Source organism: Sorex fumeus, unplaced genomic scaffold (genome assembly GCF_029834395.1).
Source record: "Sorex fumeus unplaced genomic scaffold, SorFum_2.1 ptg000008l, whole genome shotgun sequence".
Lineage (NCBI taxonomy): Eukaryota > Metazoa > Chordata > Mammalia > Eulipotyphla > Soricidae > Sorex > Sorex fumeus.
Window position 1 is genome coordinate 22819585 of NW_026606065.1, and position 27470 is coordinate 22847054.

At 45.7% G+C, this 27470-nt stretch overlaps 1 protein-coding gene across 1 annotated transcript in view; it reads left to right on the forward strand.

The window, feature by feature from the left end:
• Window positions 1-27470, forward strand: part of NALF1 (NALCN channel auxiliary factor 1) — a 598303-nt gene that overhangs the window by 550064 nt on the left and 20769 nt on the right. Inside the window, exon 2 of the mRNA XM_056109832.1 lies at window positions 16580-16751. Coding sequence (XP_055965807.1) covers window positions 16580-16751 — 172 coding nt within the window. The remainder of the gene's footprint in view (window positions 1-16579; window positions 16752-27470) is intronic.

Genomic DNA, 27470 nt, shown 5'->3' on the forward strand with positions numbered 1-27470 from the left:
TCCCTGCATGCAGAGCCAGGAGTAAACCACTGGGTTTGACAAATTAAAAAAGACTTCAATATCCAAGACTTCGTCAACCAAAACTTACAGAGATGATTCCAAAGGCCAATACCAAGAGCTCGAAAGACCATGTTCTCTAGGGACACAAATTGGAGGGAAATAGGACATGACATTAGAGTGTGGGGAATGGTAGCACTGTGGTACTGTCCCCCCATAGTTCATCGATTTGCTTGAGCAGACACCAGTAATGTCTCCATTGTGAGACTTGTTGTTACTGACTATTTTTGGCATATCGAATATGCCACAGGGAGCTTACCAGGTTCTGCTGTGCGGGCAGAATACTCTCGGTAGCTTGCAGAGCTCTCTGAAAGGGTGGAGGAATCAAACCCAGGTCAGCTACATTCAAGGGAAACGCCCTACCCGCTGTGCTATCACTCCGGCCTTGAGAAATAGGGCATGTCATAATCTGCTCTCAACCCAAGGAGATGGAAACTTTAACTTCTAGTCTCTTTTTGGAATGGTCTCACCTGGGGGCCAAGGCTGACCAAGGAGCCCCCAGGCAGATACCATGTGTGCTGGGGAGACTGAGGCTGGAGCTCCTGCAGACCAGCCAAAAACTTGAGCCCTTGGATCCATCTCTCCTCCTTGCTCCGCACTTGGTCTTCTCACCTTGGGTAACAGGGGTGCCTTTGAGCACTACTTTCTCTTGTTTTCCTAAGTTGCAGACAACTCTTTTGTGATCTGAGTTGACTGAGTTAGATTCCTCTTGGCAAGAAGGAGATTGTTTCTATAGAATTTCAGGAGTTGGGTGCATAGCGCCATGAAACTTCTCTGTGTCCTGTTATCTACCCTTCAAGTAGGCTCTAGCTCACTACAATTGCTGAAGCCCTTCTTTGAGATTCACCTTCCTTGATATCATTATTTAATTCATCTCAGAATATAGAGTGGTTGGGGATGACTCTTCTCTGCCCAGAGTATCTTCATTATAGTCATCACAGAACAGATACTTAGTAAATGTGGAGAATGAGTATATTTATTTAAATTCTCCCTCTACAACTATGTGTTAATATAAGTTAATAATCTGAAATATGGGTCTATGCTAACACATACTATTAGCAATGTCTTAATAGCCTTATTCTATGCTTAATTTTCATAAAATATGTAATAGAATAACTCTTGACCTTGACCTGATTTGAAATAAAAATTATATATATATGTATATATAATATATATGTATGCTATCCTTTCTAAAATATTGCACTGTTAATATTATATGAAATTCAAATATATTAATTGGTAGAGATCAACACATTTCTTAATAGACCACATCATACATATGAGGACTTATAGCTTTCCGTGGATTTGTCTCACCTGATGAACACGTTCTTCCACATTATTTATTCTCTTCCATTTTATTGTCAATCTCATCATGAAGTACTGCCATGCATGTCTGACACAGGGGCTGTTTTAACTTTAGAGAACTTACTTGTCACTCAAGACATGAGAATCACTAGGATTGTGAAATGTTCAATTATATCATGAAAATGATGCACGGAAAAGTTTCCTGGAATTTCAGTGGAAATTATGGGGAAAAATTGGCCAAATTGAAATTTATTCATGATCACCATCTTGTTGCTAAGAAGACTTCTACATAGATGGTGTTTGACAAACATTTTTATTACCGTGGTTTAAACACCTTGGGACAGAAATCTTTCTCAGCTTGCATCTAACCATTCACTGACCTGACCTAAGTTAAGAAACAGTGCAGGATAGGCATCTCTTTATACATTCACCTAAGTGTTCTACAAGAACATTGTAGATAGAGAACATTGGAGACCATTTCCCAAGAAGAAATTCAGACAGCACCAAAGCAGACATTTCCTGATGCACAGCCAGTTAGAACCACAGAACAGAGAGTCCCGACTTTACACACCACCCAGTGTACAATTGCTATGCATAACATGTGAGATTAGTAGAGAAGGATCAGGGCCTGGTTGGAAATAAAAAGTGAATTGCTGCAGAAGAACCAACCTGAAGAAATACTCTTGTTGCAGGGCCAGAGTGATAGTACAGAAGGTGTGGTGCTTGCCTTGGATGCAGCCAACTCAGGTTCAATCACTCACATCCCATTATGGTCCCTGAGTACCGCAGATCTAGGAGGAAGTCATGAGCACTGCCTGGTATAGCCCCAAACAAAACAAAAACAGAAAAGAATTTTTCTTGTTGCTGTGGATGACTGGAGCAATAGCACAGTGGGTAGGGCATTTGCCTTGCATGCGGCCAACCCAGGTTCAATTCCTTTGTTCCTCTCTGAGAGCCTGGCAAGCTACTGAGAGTATCCCACCCATGTGGCAGAGCCTGGCAAGTTCCCCATAGCGTATTCGATATGCCAAAAACAGTAACAACAAGTCTCACAATGGAGACGTTACTGATGCCCACCAGAGGAAATCAATGAACAACACGGGAGGACAGTGCTACAGTGCAGTGCTACAGTGGAGGTATATTGAGGTGCTTGGCTGTTTCCTAGAATCTGTTTGGCTGGAAAAAAATTCTTCTGAATGATGTATCCCAAGAACAATATCTAATCACAACCCATCTCAAAAAGGGTGCAAAGAAGACCTTTGTGGGATACGCACAAATCTATGGCAGGCAGCTGCCCAGGCTGGGCTGTGGCCCCACTGGCTTTCACAGTTGGGCTCACGCCCTGGGTCAGGGAGAGAAGGGGTCTACTTCTTATTTTCTACCTCCATAAACGAGGAGCTGCAGACCGGCGCCTCAAAACTTTGTAGTAAGAAGCAGAAACAGAAGAACTGGTCTACCCACTCCTCCAGCACAGTGTAAAACATTTGTGATTTTCATCTTCGCTTTTGCTCAGCACATGTCTAAGTCAGAGCTGAAGTCACCTATTGGCTCTAATCGATACTGACTCCGCTGGCTGGGATGATAAAAGATCGGGAGGCAGACCGGAGCATCTCTCGGCCTGGAGGGCTGGAGAGACCGGCCTCAGCACCTTGGGTTTTGTTCTTTTGTTTCAGGCTCTCCCACAAGCACACTTTGTGCAAAAGACATAGACTGGGTCATTTTTTCACCACAAAGGAAATGATTTCCCTCTAAATTGTCGCATATGCCAAAGCAAGATGAAATTAATGTTATTTGCCTTTAGAATAAAAAAATGTAAAAGATACTTTTTGAGTGAAACTGGCTTTAAAAATGAGAAGCATCTTAAATGTTGGGGAATAAGATCAAAGTCTATTTTGCCAGGATTTTCACATTTATTTACTTGATGATATGTCAGAAGCTGCCCTCTCATCATCTCTGGCCTGGAATTTTCCTTTTAGGCTGTTGGGCTATGTGGTCGGCCCCCCTCAAAATCTGGTAAATCACTTTTTCTTCAGCTCATTGAGCCTCAAGAAAACAAGCTTCATGGCAGAAACTGAATTCTTAGACACTATTAGAGGTTCTGTTCCACTAAGGAAAAAAAAAGTGTGGGGGTGGATGGAAAAATGCAGTGAGGCTGGGTGGGAATTTGTTTTTGCCTATAAGGAATAGCTCAATTCCTGGGAAACGAGAGAAGGTGGTTATTCATTGATAATGGAATTCAACCAAATATAAAGCCAGCATGTATTTCTGGATATCTGCATGTACCTGTGTCTCCATCTGTGTGTCTGTGTCTATGTGTATCTGTGTGCTATGTCTATGTGCGACTACTTATGTCTGTGTTTCTATAAATAGCTGTATCTGCATGTCAGTTCTGTCTCTGTGCTTATGTGGTTTTAAGTGTATGTATCTGTGTTTCTCTAGGTTTATCTGTGTTTACATGTATTTGTATGTCTATATGTGTCTGTATTTGTGTGTTTGTCTCAATGTGTGTAAGTGTATGCATATTTTTTGTAGTTTGGAACTTGGAATGCAGGGATAAGTGATGGCTCATAGGTTTGTGTTCCAGATATCTCTTTATAACAACGTTGAGTGATAAATTCACTTTGATATTTGGAATTCAGAACAGGTATTTTAAATACATTCAATTTACGCTCTCAATTGTCACTTTCCCCTGATACTGCTCTATCAGTTGGTGAATATCTAAGCTTCAGTGCTCAGTGTTACCGTAAACCTCACATTTTGAGATGAAAATATTTTGTGGCCAGAGAAATAGAACAGCAGGTAGGGTGTTGGCCCTGCATGCAGCCGCCCCGGGTTTGCTCCCTGGCACCCCACCGACACCCTGCGCCCCAGGGTGATCCCTGAGTGCAGAGTCAAAAATAACTCTGAGTACCACTGGGGGTGACCCCCAAAGAAATGAAAGAGTCCTGTTAATTTTCCTTTTTGCGATAGCACAGCGGTGGGGTGTTTGCCTTGCACACAGCCAGCCTAGCTCACCCGGGTTCGGTTCCTCTGCCCTCGCGGAGAGCCCAGCAAGCTACTGAGAGTATCTTGCTCACACGGCAAAGCCTGGCAAGCTACCCATGACGTATTCAATATGCCAAACACAGTAACAAGAAGTCTCAAAATGGAAACGTTACGGGGCCCACTCGAGCAAATCGATGAACAACGGGAGGACAGTGACAGTTTTGTTTTACCTTGAGGAATCATAAATTATATGTGTTTATTAGACATAAACTTGCTTATACTGTGATACTTTAATAACCAATGCCTTGCTTGGTACTCCATCCAAACTTAGTGAAGGACATATGTACTAGAGAATGCATTTCTTGAGACCAGAGAGATAATAATGCAGAGTGTGACCCCCCAATTTTTTTTAGTATTTCTTTTACCACTCTCAGTACCAAACTGTCACTGTCACTGTCACTGTCCTCCCATTGTTCATCGATTTGCTCGAGAGGGATCATTGATTTTGATTCAAAATGATTTTTAAACTTCATTGTTTGGAATCAAATACAAATAACTAATCTGGACAAAGTTTCAGAGATTATCACATTAGCCCAATAAAATACACTACGGGTAAAAAAATATCAAACTGAAATGTTAAGGCGCTGACATGGACACAAATGTGAACTTCTTACCAATTAGCTTTTTAGTCTAGATTGTTAGTATGTACACATAAATGCTCAAAAATAAAACACTATTTTTGTATGCAATGGCCTTTGAAAGTAGAGATTCTTAGCACTGGATACTCAGTGTCCTGCAGGGATTCCACAGGAATGTTGGGATTGTCGGCTGCTTTTAGTGGAAGGACAAACTTCCACTTATCCATGAGACTTCACTGGGAGCATGACATGAGAGAGTGCCCTCTCGGTCCCCAGCTCTTCAGAATCAGTCTTGACCCTCCTGCTCTTCCCAGCAAGTTTCATATATGTGAGTGTGGATTCTATTCATGACAGTCCTCAGTCAGATGAAGACTGTAGTCCCTGAGACAAAGCATGGTGTCCTGTGAGCACCTTTCTGAGGACCTGCCAAGTTCAGAGTAAGACGATGGATAGACGGGGGGGGGGGGGGGGGGGGGGGGGGGTTGGCCACCAGCGCTGGACTGTCTCTGCTTCTGAAGTGTTGGGAGAGGCCTTTGCAAAGGTCTGAAAGGACCAATGGGCATACTTGAATTCAAAACTCTGAGTTGTAGCTCTCTAAATCTTCTCCAGGGCCTGAACAGCACACCTGGACAAAAGCAGAGGCTCTCTATTTCCTAAGGTCACTTAACACAGCCCCTGAAGGTCACCAAAACAACACTGCTCGACTTAACATCATCTTCAGGAATAGTTAGGGAAATAACTCAAGGAGTCTAAACATTCAACTTAACTGTTTGCTTTAATTTGAATTATGAAGCCACTGTGCATGAGGGAATCTCCTGTATTTTGCATGAAATATCTTAATATTATTATAGTAATATGTGTTTTCTTATTTTTTAATAGCAGTATGATCTAAAGGTTAGGGTTAAAGGAATAGATTTTGTTTAATCCCAGTAGAAAACCATGGAAACAAAAAGGAAGAAATGTCTTTCTCTCTTCTCTTGCGCCCCAAAGTCTGTGAAATATTTTAGAATGTAAAAAAGGAGTTATTAACAATATACATCTTTAATAAATCCAGAAAATGTTCTGATTTTGTTCAATTTCACCAGATGTCAATAAATTTAGTAGCATGTTTATGTGTTTAAGTTTTACCTGTTATATCTGCACTAAACCAAACCAACCAAGAAAAAGAAATAGTAGCTTTTCTTATTATTATTGCCAGTAAAATGCAACACCGTTATGGCTTATACCAAATTGTATTTACTTATGCAGCTTCAATTGCTTGCTCTTATAAATAAGCTGTAGAGATAATGGATGCCATTAATTTAAAATGATGATGATGACTATAATGGTAATAATAATAACAATAAACTTAGATGCATTTTTGTAAGTCTGCACCATATGCTTTGTCCATTTGGATTTGCCGACAACTATTGTATGTGGGAACCCCTGTCATCATTAAAGTCACAGCTAGCTTTACTGTGTTTCTTTGTTTTTTATTCTTTTTTCTTTTTTTTATTGAATCATTGTGAGATACAGTTACCAAGCTTTCATGTTTGAGTTTAAGTCATACAATGATGTTACACCCTTCCCTACATCAGTGCACATCTTCCACCACCAATGTCTTTAGTATCGCTCCCCTCATCCCAACCCTCCCCTGCCTTCATGGCAGACAATTTCCCCCATTCTCCCTCTACTTTGGGCCATTATAGTTTTCAATACAGATACTGAGAGGCCATCACATTTGGTCCTTTATCTACTTTCAGCACACATCTCCCAGCCCGAACAATCCCTCCAATCATCATTGACTTAGCGATCCCTTCCCTATCCCAGCTTCCTTCTCCCCCAGCTCATGAGGCAGGCTTCCAATTATGGATCAATCTTCCTGGCTCTTGTGTCTACTGTCCTTGAGTATCAGACTCATATTTTTACTGTTTCTTGCCCTCATTAGGAATTTTTGGTTTTTAGGTTGCTTCAAAGTATGCGCTGAGATTTGCTTGCCCAATGCGAAGCACAGGCACAGTTGGAGACACCCTTTCAGGTGCCAGAGCAAATGCCTTATAATGAAATTTTTAACCTTTCTTCCTGCCCTGGTCTCGAGCACTTGTAACTGTCAAGGCCTCAACCAGGTTTCTGCAGATGATTCTGGTGGAGCAGACAGTTGAGTGATACCCTGGAAGCCAGTGCTCTTGGACATCAGTCAGCTCCTGCTGTCTCTGACTCTGTATGCTAATTAGGAGTTGACTCTCTGGCTTTGTAAAGTGACACATTGTGGGATCACTGGCACTTTTCTGGCAGTCAATACAGTTTTTGGAAGAAATAACCCATTTCAAGGGCTCTGGGTCAAATGCTGCTGCTGTAGCCATATAACAAGCGCTACCGTGAACAGTCTACAGAGGACACTCTCATGGTTTTGTTCCTCTTCCACATTGGCAGAAAACATTAGGGTTGAGTGGCGATCATGATAGCAAGGTATTGGTACTGGATATTGATCACGAAATCTGTGATTTCTGTTGGGGAAGTACTCACATGCCTTGAAAGAATGAAGAATGCAAAACTTCTACACAACCAAGGATCGGCAATACCTTCTTTAAAGAAATAGGTTATTATCTTTGGAATGGCTAATTTTTGTGACTTTTATATTAGTAGTATAGCTGCCTTGTACTACTATGCAGAGACACTTGAGAATAATGCAAAGAAAACATTTCAGGCTCATACTCAAAGCATTTTTGTATTCTAGTATTATCAAATATGCAGCTGTGTAAAGTTGACTGGATTGTTAAACAATTAAATTTACTTTAATATTTTAATATTTTAGTGTTTTTATTTAGATTAGAAGATAAATATGCATTCACTTTCATTAAGTCTTTTTGTGTGTTTCTAAACCTTAGAAAGTTTCAGTAAGTCTTATTATGTTTAGTTTGGGGGAATATGAATACATCCGCATATTTTACTGAACATATTGGTTAGTTATTATAGTTCTACTGAGTGCATTGGTATTATCAAATATATTATAGATTCTGGATAATAGCAATCATTCATTGATTAATTATGAAGGGCCCCATGAATTCCTATAAAAGCCCTAAAATAAAGAATATCTAGCATATTATTTATTTCTGCTTCCTGGTGAATATATTACAAAGATTAGTTCCAGATTAGTGTCTAAAGACCAATTTTATTTCTATGTCTTCAAAAGACTAATCTCCCATAATCTCTCATGTTTCAAAGCCACTGTTGATATTATAAACTCTGTAGGCATAAAGCAAATCTAACAAATGTTTCCTCATTGTCTTTTTCTCTTTTGGATCTTTTTGGTTTTTTGTTTGGGGGGGGCTATACTTAAGGGTGTTCATGGATTATTCCTGGCTCTGTGCTCAGGAATCACTCCTGGCAGTGCTCTGGGGACCATATGGTATGACAGAAATTGAACCCAGGTCAGCTGTGTGCAAGGAAAGTGCCCTACCTGCTTTATTGTCACTGTATTCTCTCTCATTGTCTTTTTATTTTTATTTATTTATTTTGTATTGAGTCACCATGAGATGCACGGTTATAAAGTTTTTCATGATTGGGTTTCAATCACACAATGTTCCATCACACATCCGTTTACCAGTGTACAATTTCTACCACCACTGTCCTGTTTCCCTCCCGCCACCCCTCCATTTCCTGCCTATCTCTATGGCAGGCAGTATTCTCTCTCTCTCTCTCTCTCTCTCTCTCTCTCTCTCTCTCTCTCTCTCTCTCCCTCTCTTTATCTCTATCTCTCTATCTCTGTTTCTCTCTCTGATCATTGTGGTTTGCAATACAGGTACTGGGAGGTTTGGTCCTTTACCTACTTTCAGCACACAGTTCTTATCCATTTACAAGTATCTTTTTCATGGTGGTCCCTTCTCTATCCCAAATGCTGTCTTCCCCCCAGTATTGTGGCTGGCTTCCAACCATGGACCAACCCTCTTTGGCCCTTGTTTCTACTATCCTTGGATATTAGTCTTCTACTAGGTTTTGTTTTATATCCCACAAATGAGTGCAGTAATTCTATGCCTATCCCTCTTCTCTGACTAATTTCACTCAGCATAATATTCTCCATGCCCATCCATTTATAAGCAAATGTCATGACTTCAGTTTTTCTGGTGGCTGCATCATTTCCATTGTATATATGTGTCATAGTTTTTTTATCCAGTTGTCTGTTTTCGGGCACTTGGGTTGTTTCCGGATCCTGGTTATTGTGAATAGTGCTACAGTGAACACAGGAGTTCAGATGTTTCTTCTGCAGTGTTATTTCAGAAGCTCAATGTCTAGCTTTGTGTGAATTGCCCCTATTATTTTCCAATTGGCACCCCAAACAATGAGGAAAGAGAGTCCCTTTCTCCTCGCATCCATGCCAGCACTCGTTATCCTTGCTCTTTTTGATGTACATCGGTCTCTGTGGTGTCCCACTGTCTTTACAAAGCTGCCTTCGAAAGTCCTGACACTTTCATGGTAGTGAACATGGACCAGGCTTACATACGGTGTGTTTGGCAGAACCCCATGGCACAGGGTCCTGCTGCAGCCTTTGGGGGCTAGTTTGCTCCTAGTCTGCAGAAGGAACTCACTGATTCCTGAACAGTTCAAGAGACTTTAGAAAAAGCTCTTGAGTGACATCAAAATACTGGCAGCACTTGAAGAAATGTGCCCCCCACAAAACGCTCATTGGAAACCAGAGGTCTGACCTTCAGGGGAATGTGGTGCTTTCTGTGACCTGGGAGAGCTCTTGCATCCGCTGTGAGATCCTGAACAGAGCAAAGAGATGCCCTGAGGCACCTCCCAGCCTGGCATTTCTGTGGCTCTGTGTTTAAGGTGCTGAGCCTGGGGCTCAGGTGTGGCTGTGATGCTTAGGTGTGTCCTGGGAAAGCCAGGTGAGTTAAGATCCAGGGAATAGACCAAGAGTCACAGCAACATCACAAAGGGGTCACCCACAGAAAATGGGTTGAGAGTGGCGCTTTATTCTGCAGTAGACAGAACATTAGCCCCGAGGGAAGGCAGAGAGGACCTGGGATCTCGTCCTCCCTCTGCAACCTCTGCAATTGCTTCTGCAGAGAATGAGAACATCTCTAGAAAGGGTTTAAAATAAATAATTTTCCTTTTCCCTCCCGCTTCCCTTTGGCTGCGTCATTTTCTAGTTCCTCTATGCCAAGCACTTTCACCAGATCCTGATAGAGTGAAAGGAGATATTCAGAGACAAGAATGTGAAAGTGTGTTTTGTCATCCACCTGTGCCCGTGGTTGCCAGGGCATGCATTCTCCATCAAAGTGCGTGTGCCCGAGGAGCTGCTGTACCAGACTGTTGCTTACATAACCAATAATTTTTACCCCCCACATCAGAACTCAGAATACGATTCACAGAAAAGGATCTGATAAAATGTACCAACACAAGCTGTCCGTGTGAATAGAGCTGTCCTTACCAATACTTGGGGAGAAGGAAAACCTTCTAAAAACAAAAGAAATGTTCTAATAGATCACAAGCATTTTTAAAATCTGACATTATTCTCACAAATAAAAATTATAACCAACGTGACTTCTTTTGGCAGTCTAAGATATATTTGCAACATAAATCTGCTCTGTACCTCTGAAACATAGACAGATTTAGGGGAGGGAAGCAAGTGTGTTTAAAAGATAGAAGCCCGGCTTTTATTAGCAAAATGTTCAGCTTAGAACATTTTTGATTGTTCATCATTTTTGGTTAGAGCATCTTGCCTACTTTGGCTTTTGGTGGAAAACCCTCCACCAGATTAGCCATAGACAAGTAGAAAATACATATCCAATCTAAGTCATGAGACACGGCACATATTATAATAGAAATCCCATTAAGCATGATTATTTGGGTGTTTACATATTAGCGGTATATAACATTGTACGTTTAAATGCACAATGTTACAAACATCTACGCATATTATATAACATAGATGTTATAACATCTATGTGTTCAGCAGAAGTTTAACTTCCATCCTTCACCCTGAAATCAACACCTCATACCCAATTATTCTACCTCCTTTTTGACCCTTCCCTTCTGTTTCCCAGTATTTTCTTCTGATCCTCCAAAACTTTGCTTTTGTTTCAGTTCATTCATTTGTTTGTGTCTTTACCACACATTAGTGAAATGATAGGAGAACTGTTTTTCATCTGAACTCTTTCATTCAGCTTAGATCTTTAGGTCTACGTATGTTGCAGTGACAGGGTTTCATCTCTCTATATTCCCCCCAGTATTCCACATTCTCAGGCACTCATCTGCTGAGCCATACTGGAGTTGCCTCCAAGTCTCGGCTCTTTTGATTGGTGCTGAGATAAACATTGGGCACATGTAGCTCTTAAAATTTGCATTTTCAGGTTTGGGTGATTGATTGATTGATGGATTAGGTTGGCTTTCTTTCGGTCATGCCTGGCAGCACAGAATTTACTCCTGGCTCTGTACTCAGGGGTCACTCTTGGCAGGGCTCGAGAGACCTTGTGGAGTACCAGGAATTGAACCCAGGCTGGTCACAGGCAAGGGAAGCATCCCGCATTTTCTGGATTAATTTCTAAATAACAGAGCTCCTACCAGTTTATCCTCACTTGAACAAAAGGCATGGCCTTTCAGAGAGCCTCAGTGCTGTCCCAACTCTCATAACTGGGGAGCAAAGACAGCCCTCCTTGAAAATCCCTTGGGTGTACCATTAATACAAACCAACCTCTACTGAACACTGAAAGTTGTCTTTGAAATAAAAATCAGTGTTCATGAAGACTTGGGAAAGAGGGTGACTAGTCCACAGTGACTGGACTATCCTCTCTTTCCCTCGCCCAAGGTGATGGTTCAGGTGATGGTGAGTCCAGAGAAGACCCAGGAGCCAGTTCATGCCAATGAGGATAAACTGGTAGGAACTCTGCTCTTTATAAATTAATCCAGAAGAGACCAGGCAGGAATCTTATGCCCCACTAGATGGAATTACAAGGGAACATCCTGCAAGTCCAGCTCTGAACTGAAGTGACTTGAGGGAGAGACCAGCACAGAGCCAAGTATGTAAGGAATGAAGCTGCTGAGTAGACATCTCCTGAAGGAAGCGGTGGGTTGTCACAACTGTCCCAAAGTCATATATTTTTGGACTTCTCTCCACTCTGATCGTTTTTTTAAAATTTTTTATTAGTGAAACACCATGAGGTACAGTTGTAGACTTACAAATTTTTGTGCTTGGGTTTCGATTATACAATGATCAAATACCCATCCCTCCACCAGTGCCCATTTTCCATCACCATGGATCCCAGTATCCCTCCCACCCTCATCCCCCATCCCACTCTGCCTTCAAAAGGCAGGGCATTCCCTTTTGTTTTCTCTCTCCTTTTGGGAGTCGTGGTCTGCAGAAGAGGCATTGAGTGGCAATCATGTTTGGTCTATAGTCTACTTCCAGCATGTTTCTCCCATCCTGGGAGGATCCTCCAAACACCCTTTATTTGGTGCTCCCTTCTCTATCTGAGCTGCCTTTTCCCCTAGCATGCCCAGCTGGCCTCTAAGCCATGCAGTAATCCTCCTGGTACTGATCTCGGCTATTCTTGGGTATTAATCTCCTATTTTGTTACTTTATGTCCCCCAGATGAAAGCAATCTTTTTATGTCTGTCCCTCTTTTTCTGACTCATTTCACTTAGCATGACACTTTCCATGTAGTACCACTTGTATGTAAATTTCATGACTTCATTTTTTCTAACAACTACATAGAACTCCATTGTGTATATGTACCGAAGTTTCTTTAACCAGTCATCTGTTCTCGGGCACTCAGGTTTTTTCCAGATTCTGGCTATTGTAAAGGGTGCTGCAATGAACAAACAAGTGTAGATGTCACTTCGACTATACTTTTTTCCCTCTCTGGGATATATTCCCAGGATCTCCACTCTGATCTTGCCCAGCTCCTTTCTGCCCTAAAATGACCAGCCAGACGGGACAGTCTGGGATTTGTCCGTGTAAGATGAGTCAGAGAGTGATAGAGGCAGAATTCCCCCGGGTCCTAGAACTGTTCCCTCTCACTTCTCCTGGGCTCTGGGATTCAGCCCCACTGAGGAGATTAACTACCCCCCTTTTTGTCTTTGCCTCTCCCCGTGTCCTCAGAGATGAGTTTCAGCTTCCAGCATGCCAAAGGACACAGTACAAATTCAGAGGTAGAGACCTCGATTCCATACAGGGCTACTAAAATCTCTTTGTAATTCTATTAATTTATTCATAAATGTTCTCCAAATATGCTTTAAGCAAAGCATTCCACTGCAAAAAAAATAACAAATAAGCTTTGAAAAAAATAACAAATAAAACTTGCAAATTCAACTTTAGAAGCAAAAATGAGGATATCATTCTCCCTCTATTAAGTAAAAATCACATTCTCATTTTAGTGCTGTACTCTCTTCCTTTTTGCCTGAAGAATCATTTCTGCTTATTCTGTGATTGGGAAGTTGTTTAGACAAAATGTTTGTGTGACCACGAATCCTTTGTCAGGGACACGTCGTAGAGACCTACCACTGAGGCCCGTTGGAGCGGCATTAACTGGCCGACACAGTTGCCTCTCAGACAGCAAAAGGTACAAGTCTTCGGCGGGCGGGGGGTTGTGGGGACAGACCCTTGAGTCATTAATTTGTCACTGTAGACCTGACAGGGTTTTTTTTTTGTTCCTTCCACAAATGATTGTTCAGCATCCTCTGATCTTTTCTACAATTCTGTGACACTAGGAAAAATGAGTCCTTAATGCCGCTCTCCGGGGAGAAGGGAGGCTGAGCCATTAGAGCAAAGGTTCCTGACTCGCCTTTTACTGTGGAGTCCTTAACGAAAAATGATGCTCATTTTTCATCATGTGCTTTTGTTCAAAATCCTTTAGTACTTTCAAAAAATCATCATCCTGTTCCTTTTAGCTCGGTGCCCTCATAAAACATTGAACTTTCTCGACTTTGGTGCCTGAAACATCCTCAGGAGACGCTGCAAAGTGCACCAGAGTCATTCCTAGGGCAGAAATTCTCCTCAGCCGGATAACAAGAGCCATCACGCTCTGCGCAAACCCCTACCGCTCACACAGGACCCAGAACTCCAGGGCAGCCATGTCCTGAATGTCCGTTTGTCTTTCCCGGCAAGGGAGTTCTTTGCCATGCCATTTAGTCGTGACATTTCTATTCATCCTTCTTGTCTTAATCCTCACAGTTTCCCTAAAAATAAGGCAATCCCCTCAATTACCAAAGACGACCCTGAAAACGTGGGTCTTAAGAACTTCCATTGCAGCAATAAAGAGCCGAAAGCCTAGTACCTCCCCGTAGGAATTCAGAACCCACTGGGTGGTTCTGCCCATCAGGATCTGTCTTGACAACCACTGTCTAAAACGTATAAATTGACTTGATGGTTTCGTAGTGTTTTAAGTGGGGAAAAAAAAACGGTGTAAACATAAAACTGAAATAGCATTTCAGGAGCCAAACTGAAACAGTCCCTCCCCTGGGCACTGTGCTGAGAAGACTTAAGGGTTTGTGTGTATCCTGAGAGACTTTAGGGTGTGAGCTAGAGAGAGCGAAGAGATTCTTTCCTGAGAGAGGTTCCCAGGAGAGGGTGGGACATGCTGTTTGAAAAACATTTTAATCTGAATAATTGTGCAAGACCAAACTGGAGGAGAGAAAGAGAGCACTGTTTGGCTCATAAAATGCCTGCAAACTCCTGGAACTACCCTGGCAAAGACCCTAACAGATGAAAGCTCTTTGTGTGGTTGGTGCTGGAGCCCTAACCCGGGTCTCACAAGCTCAAAGCATTTCTCTCTGTCACTGAGTCAAAATGTGTCTCTGCTCAGCCTAGTTTTAGGAACCTCCAGAAAACCACAGAATGGCACTTTTCTTTCAGTGGGATTTTATTGTTGTGAGAACTGTAAACATACACAGAGTCAACTCACTTCCTCTGGTGTTGTCAAAAAAAAAAAAAAATCCAAACCAGCAAGTCCCAAAGAGGTACGACCATGCTTTGATTTTCATCACAAATGTCAGGCATCACATATTATGTCTTTTATGCAAATGTCAATGGCATTTAGAAAACGTATTCTATTACCCCAAAGGATGGTTTCAAAGCCACTTCAGTTTCCTTCCTTTTGAAAACTGATGCTTGGAGGCTCTTCCTGATCATCACCACCCCCGGCTTATACCACATACACCCAGCAGCCCCCGCCATGTGAATTTTAAGATTTTCCTTAGTCATTTAAACAATACTCCCTTGAACTATTATACCTTTTGTCTACTGCAATTTCCAGTGTACGCTCTTATGTTAATACTTATCTTCCGAGAGCGATGAGGATACAAATCATCACGCGTATGTTTTCCTATCAAGTTTCTTAGCGCTGGGAACCCTGGATAGCAGCAAATAAAATTACTTTTAAATATCTTAATCTGAATTTCACGTCTATTCCATCCATCCCCAGCGGGAATGTCTCATGTTGATCAAAGTCATAAACATGAGTTATGAATAAAAGCTCATTACTTTCTCCCGGATGTCAAATGGACACGAACCGGTCTTCTATAATTCGGTGCTGATCTTAGATTCATTTAGAAACCTCCCCATGATTTCTCAAATTCTTCTTAAAAAATCTATTTGGGTTTAAGTGGCATGCCCGCCAAATGGGCAGTGTGGGAACACCTACAAAATAGAGGTTCGCATTTGGGGTACCCACGTCTCCCTGTCACTGATGATCTTTTGCATGTCAAGTGTGATGCCTTCTGCGTGTGTGCTGAGAGTTCTCCAAGAACAGGACGCGTGTTTCATGTGTAGAGCAAACACTCATGGTTATTCCCGCCCTTCTTGGCACCTCTTCTTGGTGCCCGGGAGGGTCCGTGCTGGCAGGACCTGGCCCCACTGCACTGCCCGGAGTCAGGAGCGTCGCCCCCTCTCCGTGTGGGTGATGAATGCGCAGTGACCATCTGTCTGGCGGCCGGGAACTTCGCTTTCCTGGCTAGCAGGGCCAGCTGGTTCCTGCACCTCACAAGAGGTGTGGGCTTTCCCCCCAGTGTTTATTTCATTTATTCGTATGTATTTTTTTTTTTGAAATCGCCCTGGCAAGCAGCAGAATCAGTTATCAAACCGAACGGATGCTTAGCAAACGTGCGTGATGCATGCACATCGTCCGAGGCCCAGCAGCGGTGGTCCTGCTGGGGCGTCTGCCCACTGGTGCGCGCTGACCACGCAGGGTGGGGCATCTACTCCGCCGGCCAGGTGGCACTGCGTGCGCTTGGCGCCACCTCGTGGCCGCCGGGAGCAGAGCCGACCTCGCTCCCTTCCCTGCAGTAACCCATCCCTGCCTCTCCAACCCAATGCATTATCTGTGTTTTCCTCTTCTTTGGCTTTGGAAGCCTTGGGGTCTGGCTGCAGCCTTATGCGTTTGATCTCCAACCCTCTCTGCATTCTGAAGGGCTTGGGCATGGTTTTCTGGGGAGCGCAGGCTTCCTGGGCCCGTCTGCGTCCCTGGCAGTTGGCACTGCGTTAAATGTGCTCTCTGGCCACGAGGGTAACCTGAGGGTCCCACCTAAAACCCTGGCATGTCCTTCCAGCCCAGCCTGGCCCTCCTGGTCTCCCTGCCCGTCTCTGACGCTCCCTCTCTCGCCCTCTGTCTCTCCAGGTCGTCTACAAAGCCTGGCTCTGCTCACAGTACTTTGAAGTCGCCCAGTTCAACTGCAGGAAGACAATCCCGTGCAAGCAATACTGTTTGGAGGTTCAGACGCGCTGTCCGTTCATACTGCCTGACAACGATGAAGTCATCTACGGGGGCCTCTCCAGCTTCCTCTGCACAGGTAGGTGTGACCCCCCCACCCCGGACGCCCTCCCCGCCGGGCAGGTGCTCACTCAGCCATTGGTGTCACCTTGAAGATCCAGCTGGTAGTTTTCCAAGCTTTCCTTCTCAGAAGCCTTGGGGGAAAAAAAATTATTCTCCCTCTCCCGCGGGCAACTTGGAGAGTGACACTGTCTCACACACCTCTGGGCACGGCCAGGCGCTCCCAGAGAGACTCACTCTGAATGGGCACAGACTCGCTTCAGCTCTGCCCGCACCGGGCTCAACCTTCTCTCTGGGTAGCCAAAAAGCAGAGGGTGGAATAAGGCCAGTTTGTCACATCATAGACAGATGCATACAGCCCTTTCTGTGTGAGAGCTGTTACATAACTTTATTTCAGTAGATATCAAAATCATAAAAAAAAAAACCTTGAAGGGGCCAGAAAGGTAGTACAGCAGGTAACACGCTCGCCTTGGGCATGGCCCAGCTGCCTCAGTGCCCAGGGCCCCATCTGGTTCCCCCAGGCCTGCCAAAGTGATCCCTGAACTCACAGCCCTGCAGAGTGTGGCCCCCAAACAAAGCAAAACAGTGTCTGGGGTATCTCTGTGTGTGCCGGGGGCCCCCTCTTGAGACCAGGTACGACCTTCTGTGGTAGTTCCTGTTAGCAGGGATTCCTTCTCTCAGCTACTGGGCCTTGCACCAGTATCAGCAGCCGACTTCTGGGTATTTATGGGCGTGATATCACTGAGGCGCAGGGTGTGAGGGAGAGTTTAAGAGCAGAGTGTTTGTAGACCAGTGATGCTTGGGCAAGGGAGGCAACCAGGAACACTTCTGTGCGGAGATGCGGGCAGGCCATGGCTGAATTGTTTTGCCTCAGGAAGAAAGAACTGTGAGGGGCCAGGATGATAGCACAGCAGGTAGGGTGTTTGCCTTGCACGCAGCCTGGCTGGGTTCGATTCCCAGCATCCCATATGGTCCTCTGAGCACCACCAGGAGTGATTCCTGAATGCAGAGCCAGGAGGAACCCCTGAGCATCGCCGGATGGGACCACCCAAAAAAACCAAAAGAAAAAAATCACAAAAAGAAAGAACTATGCCATACCCTTGAAATTCTGTGGTTGGTTCATGTTTTGGAAAATTTCATTTTCAATTTTTAAGGGGTTGGAGCGATAGCACAGCGGGTAGGGCGTTCGCCTTACAAGCGGCCAACATGGCCGACCCGAGTTCGATTCCTCCGCCCCTCTCGGAGAGCCCGGCAAGCTACCGAGAGTATTCGATATGCCAGACACAGTAACAACAAAGTCTCCAATGGAGACGTTACTGGGCCCACTCGAGCAAATCGACGATCAACGGGAGGGCCTTTACTTTACTTTACTTACAATTTTTAAGGATAAAGCAGTATTTGAGGTATCAGGAAATATGGAAATAGTGGCACTAGAGCAATGGTAAGGCAGGTAGGATGTTTTCCTTGCACATGGCTGACCCCGGTTCAAAACCTAACACCCTACTGTAGGGTCCCCAGGCCCTGGCAGGAGTGATCGCTGAGCACAGAGCCAGAAATAAGCCCTGAACATCACTGGGTGTGGCCCCAAACCAAATCACTACATGAAAACCCTTTCATAGGATCAGACTTTGCGATATCCCTTGAAAGGCCCTACACATGGGTGTTATCTAACAATCCGCCCTCTGCCCGCTGCTCCACATGCCACACCACCAGTAGGAAGCCCACCTTCATTCACTCCTAAGATCCGTCCGATGGACTCTCAGAACATGGCAAGGATTTCTGCGTTGCCCACGCTGGTAGGAAGAGCCTGTGGCTGCAGGTCCGGAGAGAGGAGAGCTGTCCTGGTGTCCCCATGGGCTCTTGAAGTGGTGCTCACCTCAAGAGTGGACCAGTCACAGCTGCAGCCCCCACACTTGTTTGCTGCAAATCTCGAGGGTTCCAGATAAGGGGAGCACAGGTAGGCCAGTGGGCAGCAGTCAGTGGGCATCAGAGAGTGAGTGCTTTGTGGAATGCAGAACGGTTTTCCCATCGCTGTTATTACACTGATTTGATGCTGGGATCATTGTCATGTCGCTGTTCTCTGGTGGAAAGACAGAGCAAAAGCAAGAGTGGAGACAGAGGAAAAAGAAAAGAGGAGAGGAGGGGAAGGGAGGAGACAGGGTGAGGGGTAGGAGAGGGGAAGGGAGGGGAGGAGAGGAATTAAGCAAGTCAATACATCCCTTTTTGAATCTCAGTCAAAATTCATCAGTCACAAACTATCAATTTATTTGACGTTTACATAAAATTATCAAACGTGTCGTGAGGATAAAATTTTCAGTTCTTGACTTTGTCAGTGAGAAATGATTTTAGGATTTCCATCAAACTCGGGGGTTGGGCAGGAAGGTTGGATTTTTGCTTCTTCCCTCACCAGTCAACTGCTCTTTGGATGTTCCTTTGGGGGACACATCTGCGGTTCTCGGAGCTTACACCTGGCGGTGCTTAGGGCTTACACCTGACAGTGCTCAGGGCTAACGCCTAGCAGGGCACCTAGCAGTGCTCAGGGATCACTCCTTGCAAACTCGGGCAACCACATGGGGTGCTGGGTATAATACCTGGGTCAGCTACATGCAAGGGAAATGCCTTACCTGCTGTACTATTATTTCTCCAGCTCCCTCTACTGCTTTTTACTTTTTTCCAAGAGCACAAATCTTTTCTTAAGGTTTTCAAAGTAGACAGAAGCCTCAAGTGGAAGGAGACACATCAGAAGTCTCAGGTGAAAAGAGACACGTACACATGTGTTCATCTCCTGCTGCCTGTGCTTCTGGCCCTGTGTGAAACAGAGGTCTAGGTTTTGAGTGCTTGTTTCCTTTCCACCCCCTTCCACTCTCACGGCGACAAGAAAGCAGAAGACAGAAAACCATCACAAAGACAGAATACCATCCTGAAGACAGAATACCATCCCCAAAACAGAATACCATGCCTCAAGAAAGAACGCATCTCTGAAGATAGAATAACATCTCTAGAGAGACAACGCATCCCTGAAGACAGAATAGCATCTCTCTTTGCTCAAAACTTTGCACCTCAGTTGGGTGTGGTTTTAGGGAGTCAGCTTCCGCACATCCTAGCTATGTGACTCAGTTTGCTTTTGAGTTCAGAGACAAGTGCCATTAGTGCTGGGATCTTCTGCAAGAGTCTCCCCCTTGAATGTCTGGGACCTAACACAGCTCTTCTTTAGCCCCTGACTCTGGGGCTCCTGCCCGCAGCTTACTGAGCTGTAAGTATTGCCAAGTTGGTAGAGCAAATCCTGAAGGTTTTAGACCCTGAGCTCTATAGGCAAAAAAAAAATGACAGAAAGGTATTAATTTGCAGATTGATCCTCTTTTCTTCCTGGAACAAGTCTCACCTCACTTGATAACTGTGCCACTAGCACCCCTCACTTGACATCTGAGATGTCCCTGGAGCTTTGTTCCCACACATGAAACGAGAAGATATTTCTCTGGATGCGAATCGCTTGTCAATGATGATAACTCTGCTGGTCTGGGACCAAACCAATCTACCTCTTGGAAGATGTTAGCCCAGAGAGCCCGGGACCGTTGGTTAAGGCAGTGCTGCTGAGTGACTTGGATGCTGTTCATTCCCCAGCTCTGGCCACATGATCTTTGGAAACTTGTCTCTGACACAGACAGGCAGGTGCTAGCAGCTCACCTCCCAGAGGACTTTGCAGTGAACTGGGCTTGAACAGCACCTTCAGTGTGAAAGTAGGAATAACACCCCATGGGAATGCTGCCTCACTGAAGGAAACGCAGCATAAAGTTGAGTTCAAAGCTTCCTCTGAACATGTCTGCTCTTTCTACATTTATGAAATGGTTTTATTGGCACTGTGTCGACTGGAGAATATGGTCATGTGTCACCAGGTATTGAAGGGGTAGATGGAGTCCCTTCTTGTTCAAATAGGTCCATGATGAGGGGTTCTTCACTGTAGCTTAGACAGAAGGGTCAAGTTTGGAAAATTCCCAGGGAGTCTCCACTGACTCGAATTCCCAGCCAGAAAGGGCATTCGTGCGTGAGGACTGGAGCTCTGCCACGAGGGTCCAGTGGGTCCCAGGGGTCCCTGTCACACTCTCAGCCCTCTCCCTGGTCACCACAGGGAGCCCTTTGCAAATATAGCTCTGAGCACTCCTTTCTCTCCCTTCCACTTAAGCACCTCTTAGACATGCGCTGATGTCTAAGGTTTCAACCCTTCTGAGTCGCGAATCCCAGCCAGGGTCACTGGCTCCCGTAGACGGTCCAAGTAGGTGCCAGAGTGCTTGGGCAGCAGGGGAGGCACCTGCCTTGTACACGGCTGACCCGGGTTCAATCCCCAACATCCCATCTGGATCCCTGGACACCGCCAGGAGTACAGAGCCAGGAGCCAGACGTGAGCACAGTCAGGTGTGAACCGCCCCCCCAATTGTTTTTGCTAACAGGAGTTTTATGTAATTGCTGTCCACATACTAGCTTTAGTGCTGTGTAGCTCACTGACCCAGGTCCTGAACATGCTTGTTCCAAAGTGAGATTGTGCTCATCGCTGCTCTGGGAACCTCACACAACAGTCACTTAAATAAACCAGCAACAAAAAATGTGCCTGTTTCTATGCAGTGTCGATGTCCAAATGTCTTCATGTTCTCGTACACATGGAGATATCTGGGCATCAGGGAACCTGCTGTGGGCTCTCTTGGGCACCCTGTGATGGAGAGAAATTCTCACCTCTGGACAGATTTGCAGGACTAATCAGAAAAGAACTCCCGGGTACTGCCAGTTGATCCCTGTCTTTGAGCATTGGGTGTTACTGGGCTAATTTGGTCTCGTGGGTTCTGCAACCCAGCTCAGCTCATGCAAGGAACTTCCTGCTGCTTTCAAGATATCTCCTTCATCCTCTGAGTGAGGGGCAGAGACATCACCCCTGGAGCCTGGGATGCCACGTAGGTAATCAGGCAGGCTTCCCTTCTGCACCCACCCCTGACTTGCTCTAGAACCCTCTAGAGAAACTCTTGAGGGCTTACCTGTCCTGGAGAATCAGCCCGATGCTGACAGATGCAGTAGCCGGTTACCATGGCAATGAGCATCCCCTCTGGATGGAGAGATGGCAACAGGGCGGCTCCACTGAGCAGAGAGAAATTGTTTCCAAGGAAGGAAGAAAAGTTGGTTTGTTGGAGGTTCCTGACAGGGCAGATCAAACATGTGGAGAATTCGGTGTCAGGCTGCCTGTCGTGTGCAAGAGGTGACAGCTACGGGTCTGCAGCAGCTGCTTTAGGCCTGACACTAAAGGGATGGGGGTGTGCACTGCCTGCTAGCCACGCCCCACTACTGCGGACTGAAATGCCAGCAAAAAGGATCTGAGGCTACACAATGGAATACTATGCAGCTGTTAGGAGAGATGAAGTCATGGAATTTGCTTATAAGTGGAGGTCATGGAGAGCACCATGCTAAGTGAAATGAAAGAGAGGAACAGACCTAGAAGGACTGGACTCATTTGTGGAATATAAAGTAACATAATATGAGACTGACACTCAAGGACAGTAGACACAAGGGCCAGGAATATTGCTCCAATGTTGGAAGCCTGCCTTAGCTGGGGGAGAAGGCAACTGGGACAGAGAAGGGATCACTAAGTCAACAATGGTTGGAGGGATTGTTCGGGATGGGAGATGTGTGCTAAAAGTAGATAAAGGACCAAACATGATGGCCTCTCAGAGTCTGTATTGCAAACCATGATGCCCCAAAGCAGAGAGAGAATATGGGGGAGATTGCCATAGAGACAGGAGGAGGGTTGGAGGGGGGTGGATACTGGGGACATTGGTGGTGAAAGATGTGCACTGGTGGAGGGATGGGTGTTCCATCATTGTATGACTGAAACTCAAACATGAAATCTTTGTAACTATATCTCATGGTGATTCAGTACAAAAAAGAGGATCTGTTTGTGGTCTCACTCTGCACACAAGAAGTTCTGCAGTTGTGGAAGAACAGCTCCAAGCCAAATTTTTGACAAGAGAGGGAGTGCATGAAGATTCGTGCACCATGACGTAGCCTCAAAGATGCTCTGACCAAGGCCACTGTGGGTGGAAAGAGGCTCTAACCGGGCGCCTTGTTGCCTTTCCTGCTATTTCCTGCTATTCCTCCAGCAATTTTCCCGTGTCTCTATTTCCTCCCTCCGCATGGGGACTGTGTCTCCAGATTTTAGATCGTGCAGGGAGGAAGTCACGGGGAATCTGGAGAAAGAATGACGAGATCAGCACCGTGGGTGTCTTTTAATGTGAATCTCAAGGATTCAAGCCCCAAGGAGAAATCTGAGGAAGTGGCTGGAATCAAAATGAAGTAAAGAAATGGAAAAATAGGTTATGTGTTTTTTAAAAAGCAACAGTGGAGGATAGTGGAATCACTTCCTGTGCTGTCCCTCAGCAGTGTTGTGTCTTGCTCATTGAGTTGGGTGGGAGGGTGTGTCCCGGTGACCTCAGTCCAGTGGTCACACTCAGCCCCAGACATGTCCTGGCCAGAGTGCTGCCCTCTCTGAGCACTCCAGACATACCACCATGGCCACCCCATGCCCCTCTGCAGAAGGGCTATGCAGGGGTTACAGATTAAAACAGAAAGTTCATCGATTCGTCTCCACTTGGAAACTTACCTTTTGGATACTTTGGCTCAGACGACCTGGTGAGATGCTTATTGTTCGGTATAACCTCTAACAGAGAAGAGATTATCTGCTTTATACAGAAAATAATATGAGATTCCTAGAACATGAAAGCACTAATGGAATACTATGGAATACTATGCAGATCTAAGAAAAAAACAAAAGCATGACATTTGCAACAACATGGGTAGAACAGGAGTATCCCATGCTAGGTGAAGTCAGAAGAAAAGGAAAAGAATTAGCAGAGTGATGCCTCTTCTCTGGGGGACTTATAGAGATACAGCAAGTCACCACAAAGACTCTAAGGTAGGAAAAGAATACAAACAGTGGAGTTAGGGGCGGATAGGGTCCTTGGAGGAGGGACGAGGGACACAGTGACATGTGTTGGAATCAAGTCCATGAGGAACCATTATTAGTATTGTAAGGCCCCCAAATTAAATAATTACAAACGTTTTTCAAAACACTATTCAAGGTGCTGGAGGCTGGTGTCAGTTCCGGAGCTCCCTGTGTATAGCTGACCTGGGCACTCTTCCCAGGACCATGCAGTTTCCCGAACATCACCAGGACCATGTAGTTCCCTAAACATCACCAGGATGTTCACTTGGAGACCCTGAACCCCACCAGGGCTACCAACTGGCCTGAGTGACAGGCTGGAATCCCTGGGCCTTCTGGATATTCCGTGGGAGCCCCCCAAGAACAGTGGGGGGATGTTCTAAAATTTCTCATTCATATGAAATTAGAAACTCAGTTTTGTATACACTCATAATGAAGTTAGTATGCAAAGTAATTAACCAGCTCATTTTTGCAAATAATTTTCATCTTCTGTGACATTTCCCTGGTATCTGGGGAGATTTCCCCAGACAGGTATGTGTGCTGTCACACAGAGACATGATCACATCTATGAACATGGGTGTACATGCGTGTACATACACTATTCACATACGTGCTTTATAGGCGCTGTCACTAAAACAGGCACATTTCACAGTGAGTGCAGGTCCTGTTTGAGAGTCAAAAGCTTCCGACTCAGTCTCTCGAATTAGCTGTGCAGGCAGCTTCAGGAGCCGGAAGTGAGTCCATGCCAGAGATAAGCAGGGTCTCTGCCCCACAAGGGCTGCCCATCCAGAGCCCACCGGGAACAGAGCCGCCACAGGCTGCCTGCATGCAGCTGTCTTATTGGTTTCAGCACCTTATCGGATGCATTGCCTTTCGGTCCCCAAGGATATACTGTCCCTTTATTGGCCAATGTATGTTGTCCAATGCACCTCAAATAAAGAAAAGAGGGCCAGGGACCTGGGCACACAAAGATGCTGTACTTGCTGCTCAGTGCAGGGTCCTGGAAACCTTCACTGATGTTCCCTGCAGGTATTTCAGTGTCTGAGGAAAAATAAAAGCTTTGCAGGGTTCACTGAGGACCTATGCCGTGACTCAGACTCTCTCTGTGGACGTGAGCTAGGAAAGTCCCAGAAATCCAGCTTCTCCCTTTGATTTCGGGGATACACATTGTGTAAGAAATACAAATCATTCCCGCTCCAAGAGGAGCAGCTGTTACTGAGGTGGGGACCCCCCACCCGGCCTCTCACAGCTTCCAGAACTCCTCATGCAGAGACCATCTGGGGAAGGAGAGCCCTGTTCTGAGCTGGAAAGAAAAAAAAACAAAGACTCAGGTCGGATCTCATGTAAAGACCATGAATGGAGAAAGCCAGCCCGTTTCCCCCAACGTGTCCTATTTTACTTCTGTATTTATTTATTTGTGAAGCGAGATAGATCTTACTGAATAAGACAGACTTAGGAAGATGTGGTGAGGGGAAGAAGGAAAGAAATCTGTGTTCAAGAGCAAACACAAGCTTCAAAGAGCAGCAAATGAAGAAACGGAGAGACAAGTGAGCAAAATGCATATCCAGAGGACACTGGCTGTGGGAGCAAGCCCCGGGTGCCCTCAAGAACAGCCTTAGAACAGAGTCCAAGCCATCCTCATGGCCATTTCTCTCGGTAGTGCCCCGGGCATGGCATGGCCTGAACTCGTTGACTCCCCTTCTCCTGCATCTTGGGCAGAGAATGGAGTGGCCGGTGGCGGCCGTGAGGAAGGACAAGCCCTCGGCATTTGCTACAACTGGGTGGGACCAGCAGACTCAGCTGAGTGAACTGGGTTAGAACGAAAAGGACCAACACCAGTTGATTTTGCTGCGACTGTAAAGAAGCGAAGGAATGAACATTCTGCAGTGGGGGTAAAGTTAGAGATAGGATCAGTAGATCAATAGATCTGTGCTATGAGGGTGTGGGGGGGGCGGGGCAGAGGGGAGAACAGGGTGTTTAGTGGGAGGAACCTGGGCAGAGGAAGAGGAATTGTCACCTGGTACAGCACCACTGCTAGTATAAAACCCTCCCAGTACTACTGCCAGCTCCGTTTCTGGGGAGATAGGGGACAAAAGAGTGACTGCTTTATAAATAGGAGGGGATATCATTAGGACCCAAATAAAGGCTCCCATACCCTTGAAATCAAACACGTGTATTTACTTATTTTCAAATTGGTTGGGCACATAAATGCACAAAATTCAAAAGCATGAGAGCCCGGCAAGCTACCGAGAGTATCTCGCCCACATGGCAAAGCCTGGCAAGCTCCCCATGACGTATTCAATATGCCAAACACAGTAACAAGAAATCTCACGATGGAGACGTTACTGGGCCCGCTTGAGAAAATCGATGAACAACGGGAGGATAGTGACAGTGACAGTGATGATGAAACCAAAAGTGTCCTGCCCACATGGCAGAGTCTGGAAGACTCCCCGTGGTGTATTCAATATGCCAAAAACCAGTAACAATGATGGGTCTCCTTCTCCTGACCCTGAAAGAGCCTCGAATGTGGCACTTTCTAAAATCTCAGTCAGGGCTAGGACGAAGGAGACATTACTGGTGCCTGCTTGAGGAAATCGATGAACAACAGGGTGACAGTGATACAGTGATGATGAAAACCAGCTCCTCCCCCATCCCCGTCCCAGCCCGCCTTGTAGGGTTGCGGCAGAGAGCAGCCTCCAAGCCCATCTCAGAGCAGAATGCTGCTTCCTGCCCCTGTGCCCTGGCCTGGTGACCAGTGTGCCTGTAGCGAAGTGAAGTGTTCCTGCTCTTGAGAATCCTGGCATGCACTAGCCCTGCACACTCCTGGTCACACTCTCTAGCCCTTTCTTCATGCTCTCAGGGCAGTGTCCTGGTGTCCCCTCCAGGCTGGGCTCACCCCATCACCCCCCACGCAGACTCATTTCTCACCAGGAATTGGGCCTCCCAAAGGCTCCCGCTCCCCTGCCCGGGTTCCTGGGTCTTCCCTGTGAGAGGGTCCCTGTGGTCTCACTCAGAGGGACAGAGCTCCAGAGCCCACCTCCTCAGTCGCCTCTCAAGGTCCCTTTCCCTCTCCCTTGGCCTCCATGTCCACAGCGGGAGCCCTCGGTGTCCTGGGGGCTGTTATCCATGAATTAATGCAGCACTGACAGCATCTGGGACACAGTTGGGGGCACTAGGCAACAGCCACAGCAGGGGAAATCCTCTCTCGGCACCCCAGCACCCTGCAGTGGCCCAGTGTTCTGAGCTCAGGGAGCCCAGGAAGAGATAGGCAAAGACTTGGGGTATCCAGGAGGGCCATGGGAGGGGGCACAAATCCTCCTGGAGTCAGGGAAGTGCCAGGCTCGCAGGCTCCATCCTTCAGGGGTGGACTCACTGAAGACTCACTCAGGGGGTGCGGATACTCTCAGAACATCCTCCCCAGGGCTCCGTTCTGCCTTTGTGTGAACTCACTTCGCCCACCCCTGCTCTGAGCAGACTTGCCTCTCGTGTGTGTTAAGAAACAAAGTCAGGGGAAGCCAAGGAACCACAAATCTACACGCTGCTCTCTGGCCAGGCGGCCCAGGGAGGAAGGTGTATCAAAGCATCTTAGAGACTTCGGTAAATGAGCATTGTTGCTTTGGTGGCAGGTGGGATGAGGCCTGTTGCACCCCTAAAACATAACTAAATATTTGCACTCTTGTAAACCAATATTATCTCAGTCAAGTAATATATTTATGTATACATATATAATTACAATATATGTTGTAATATGGAAATGCCATT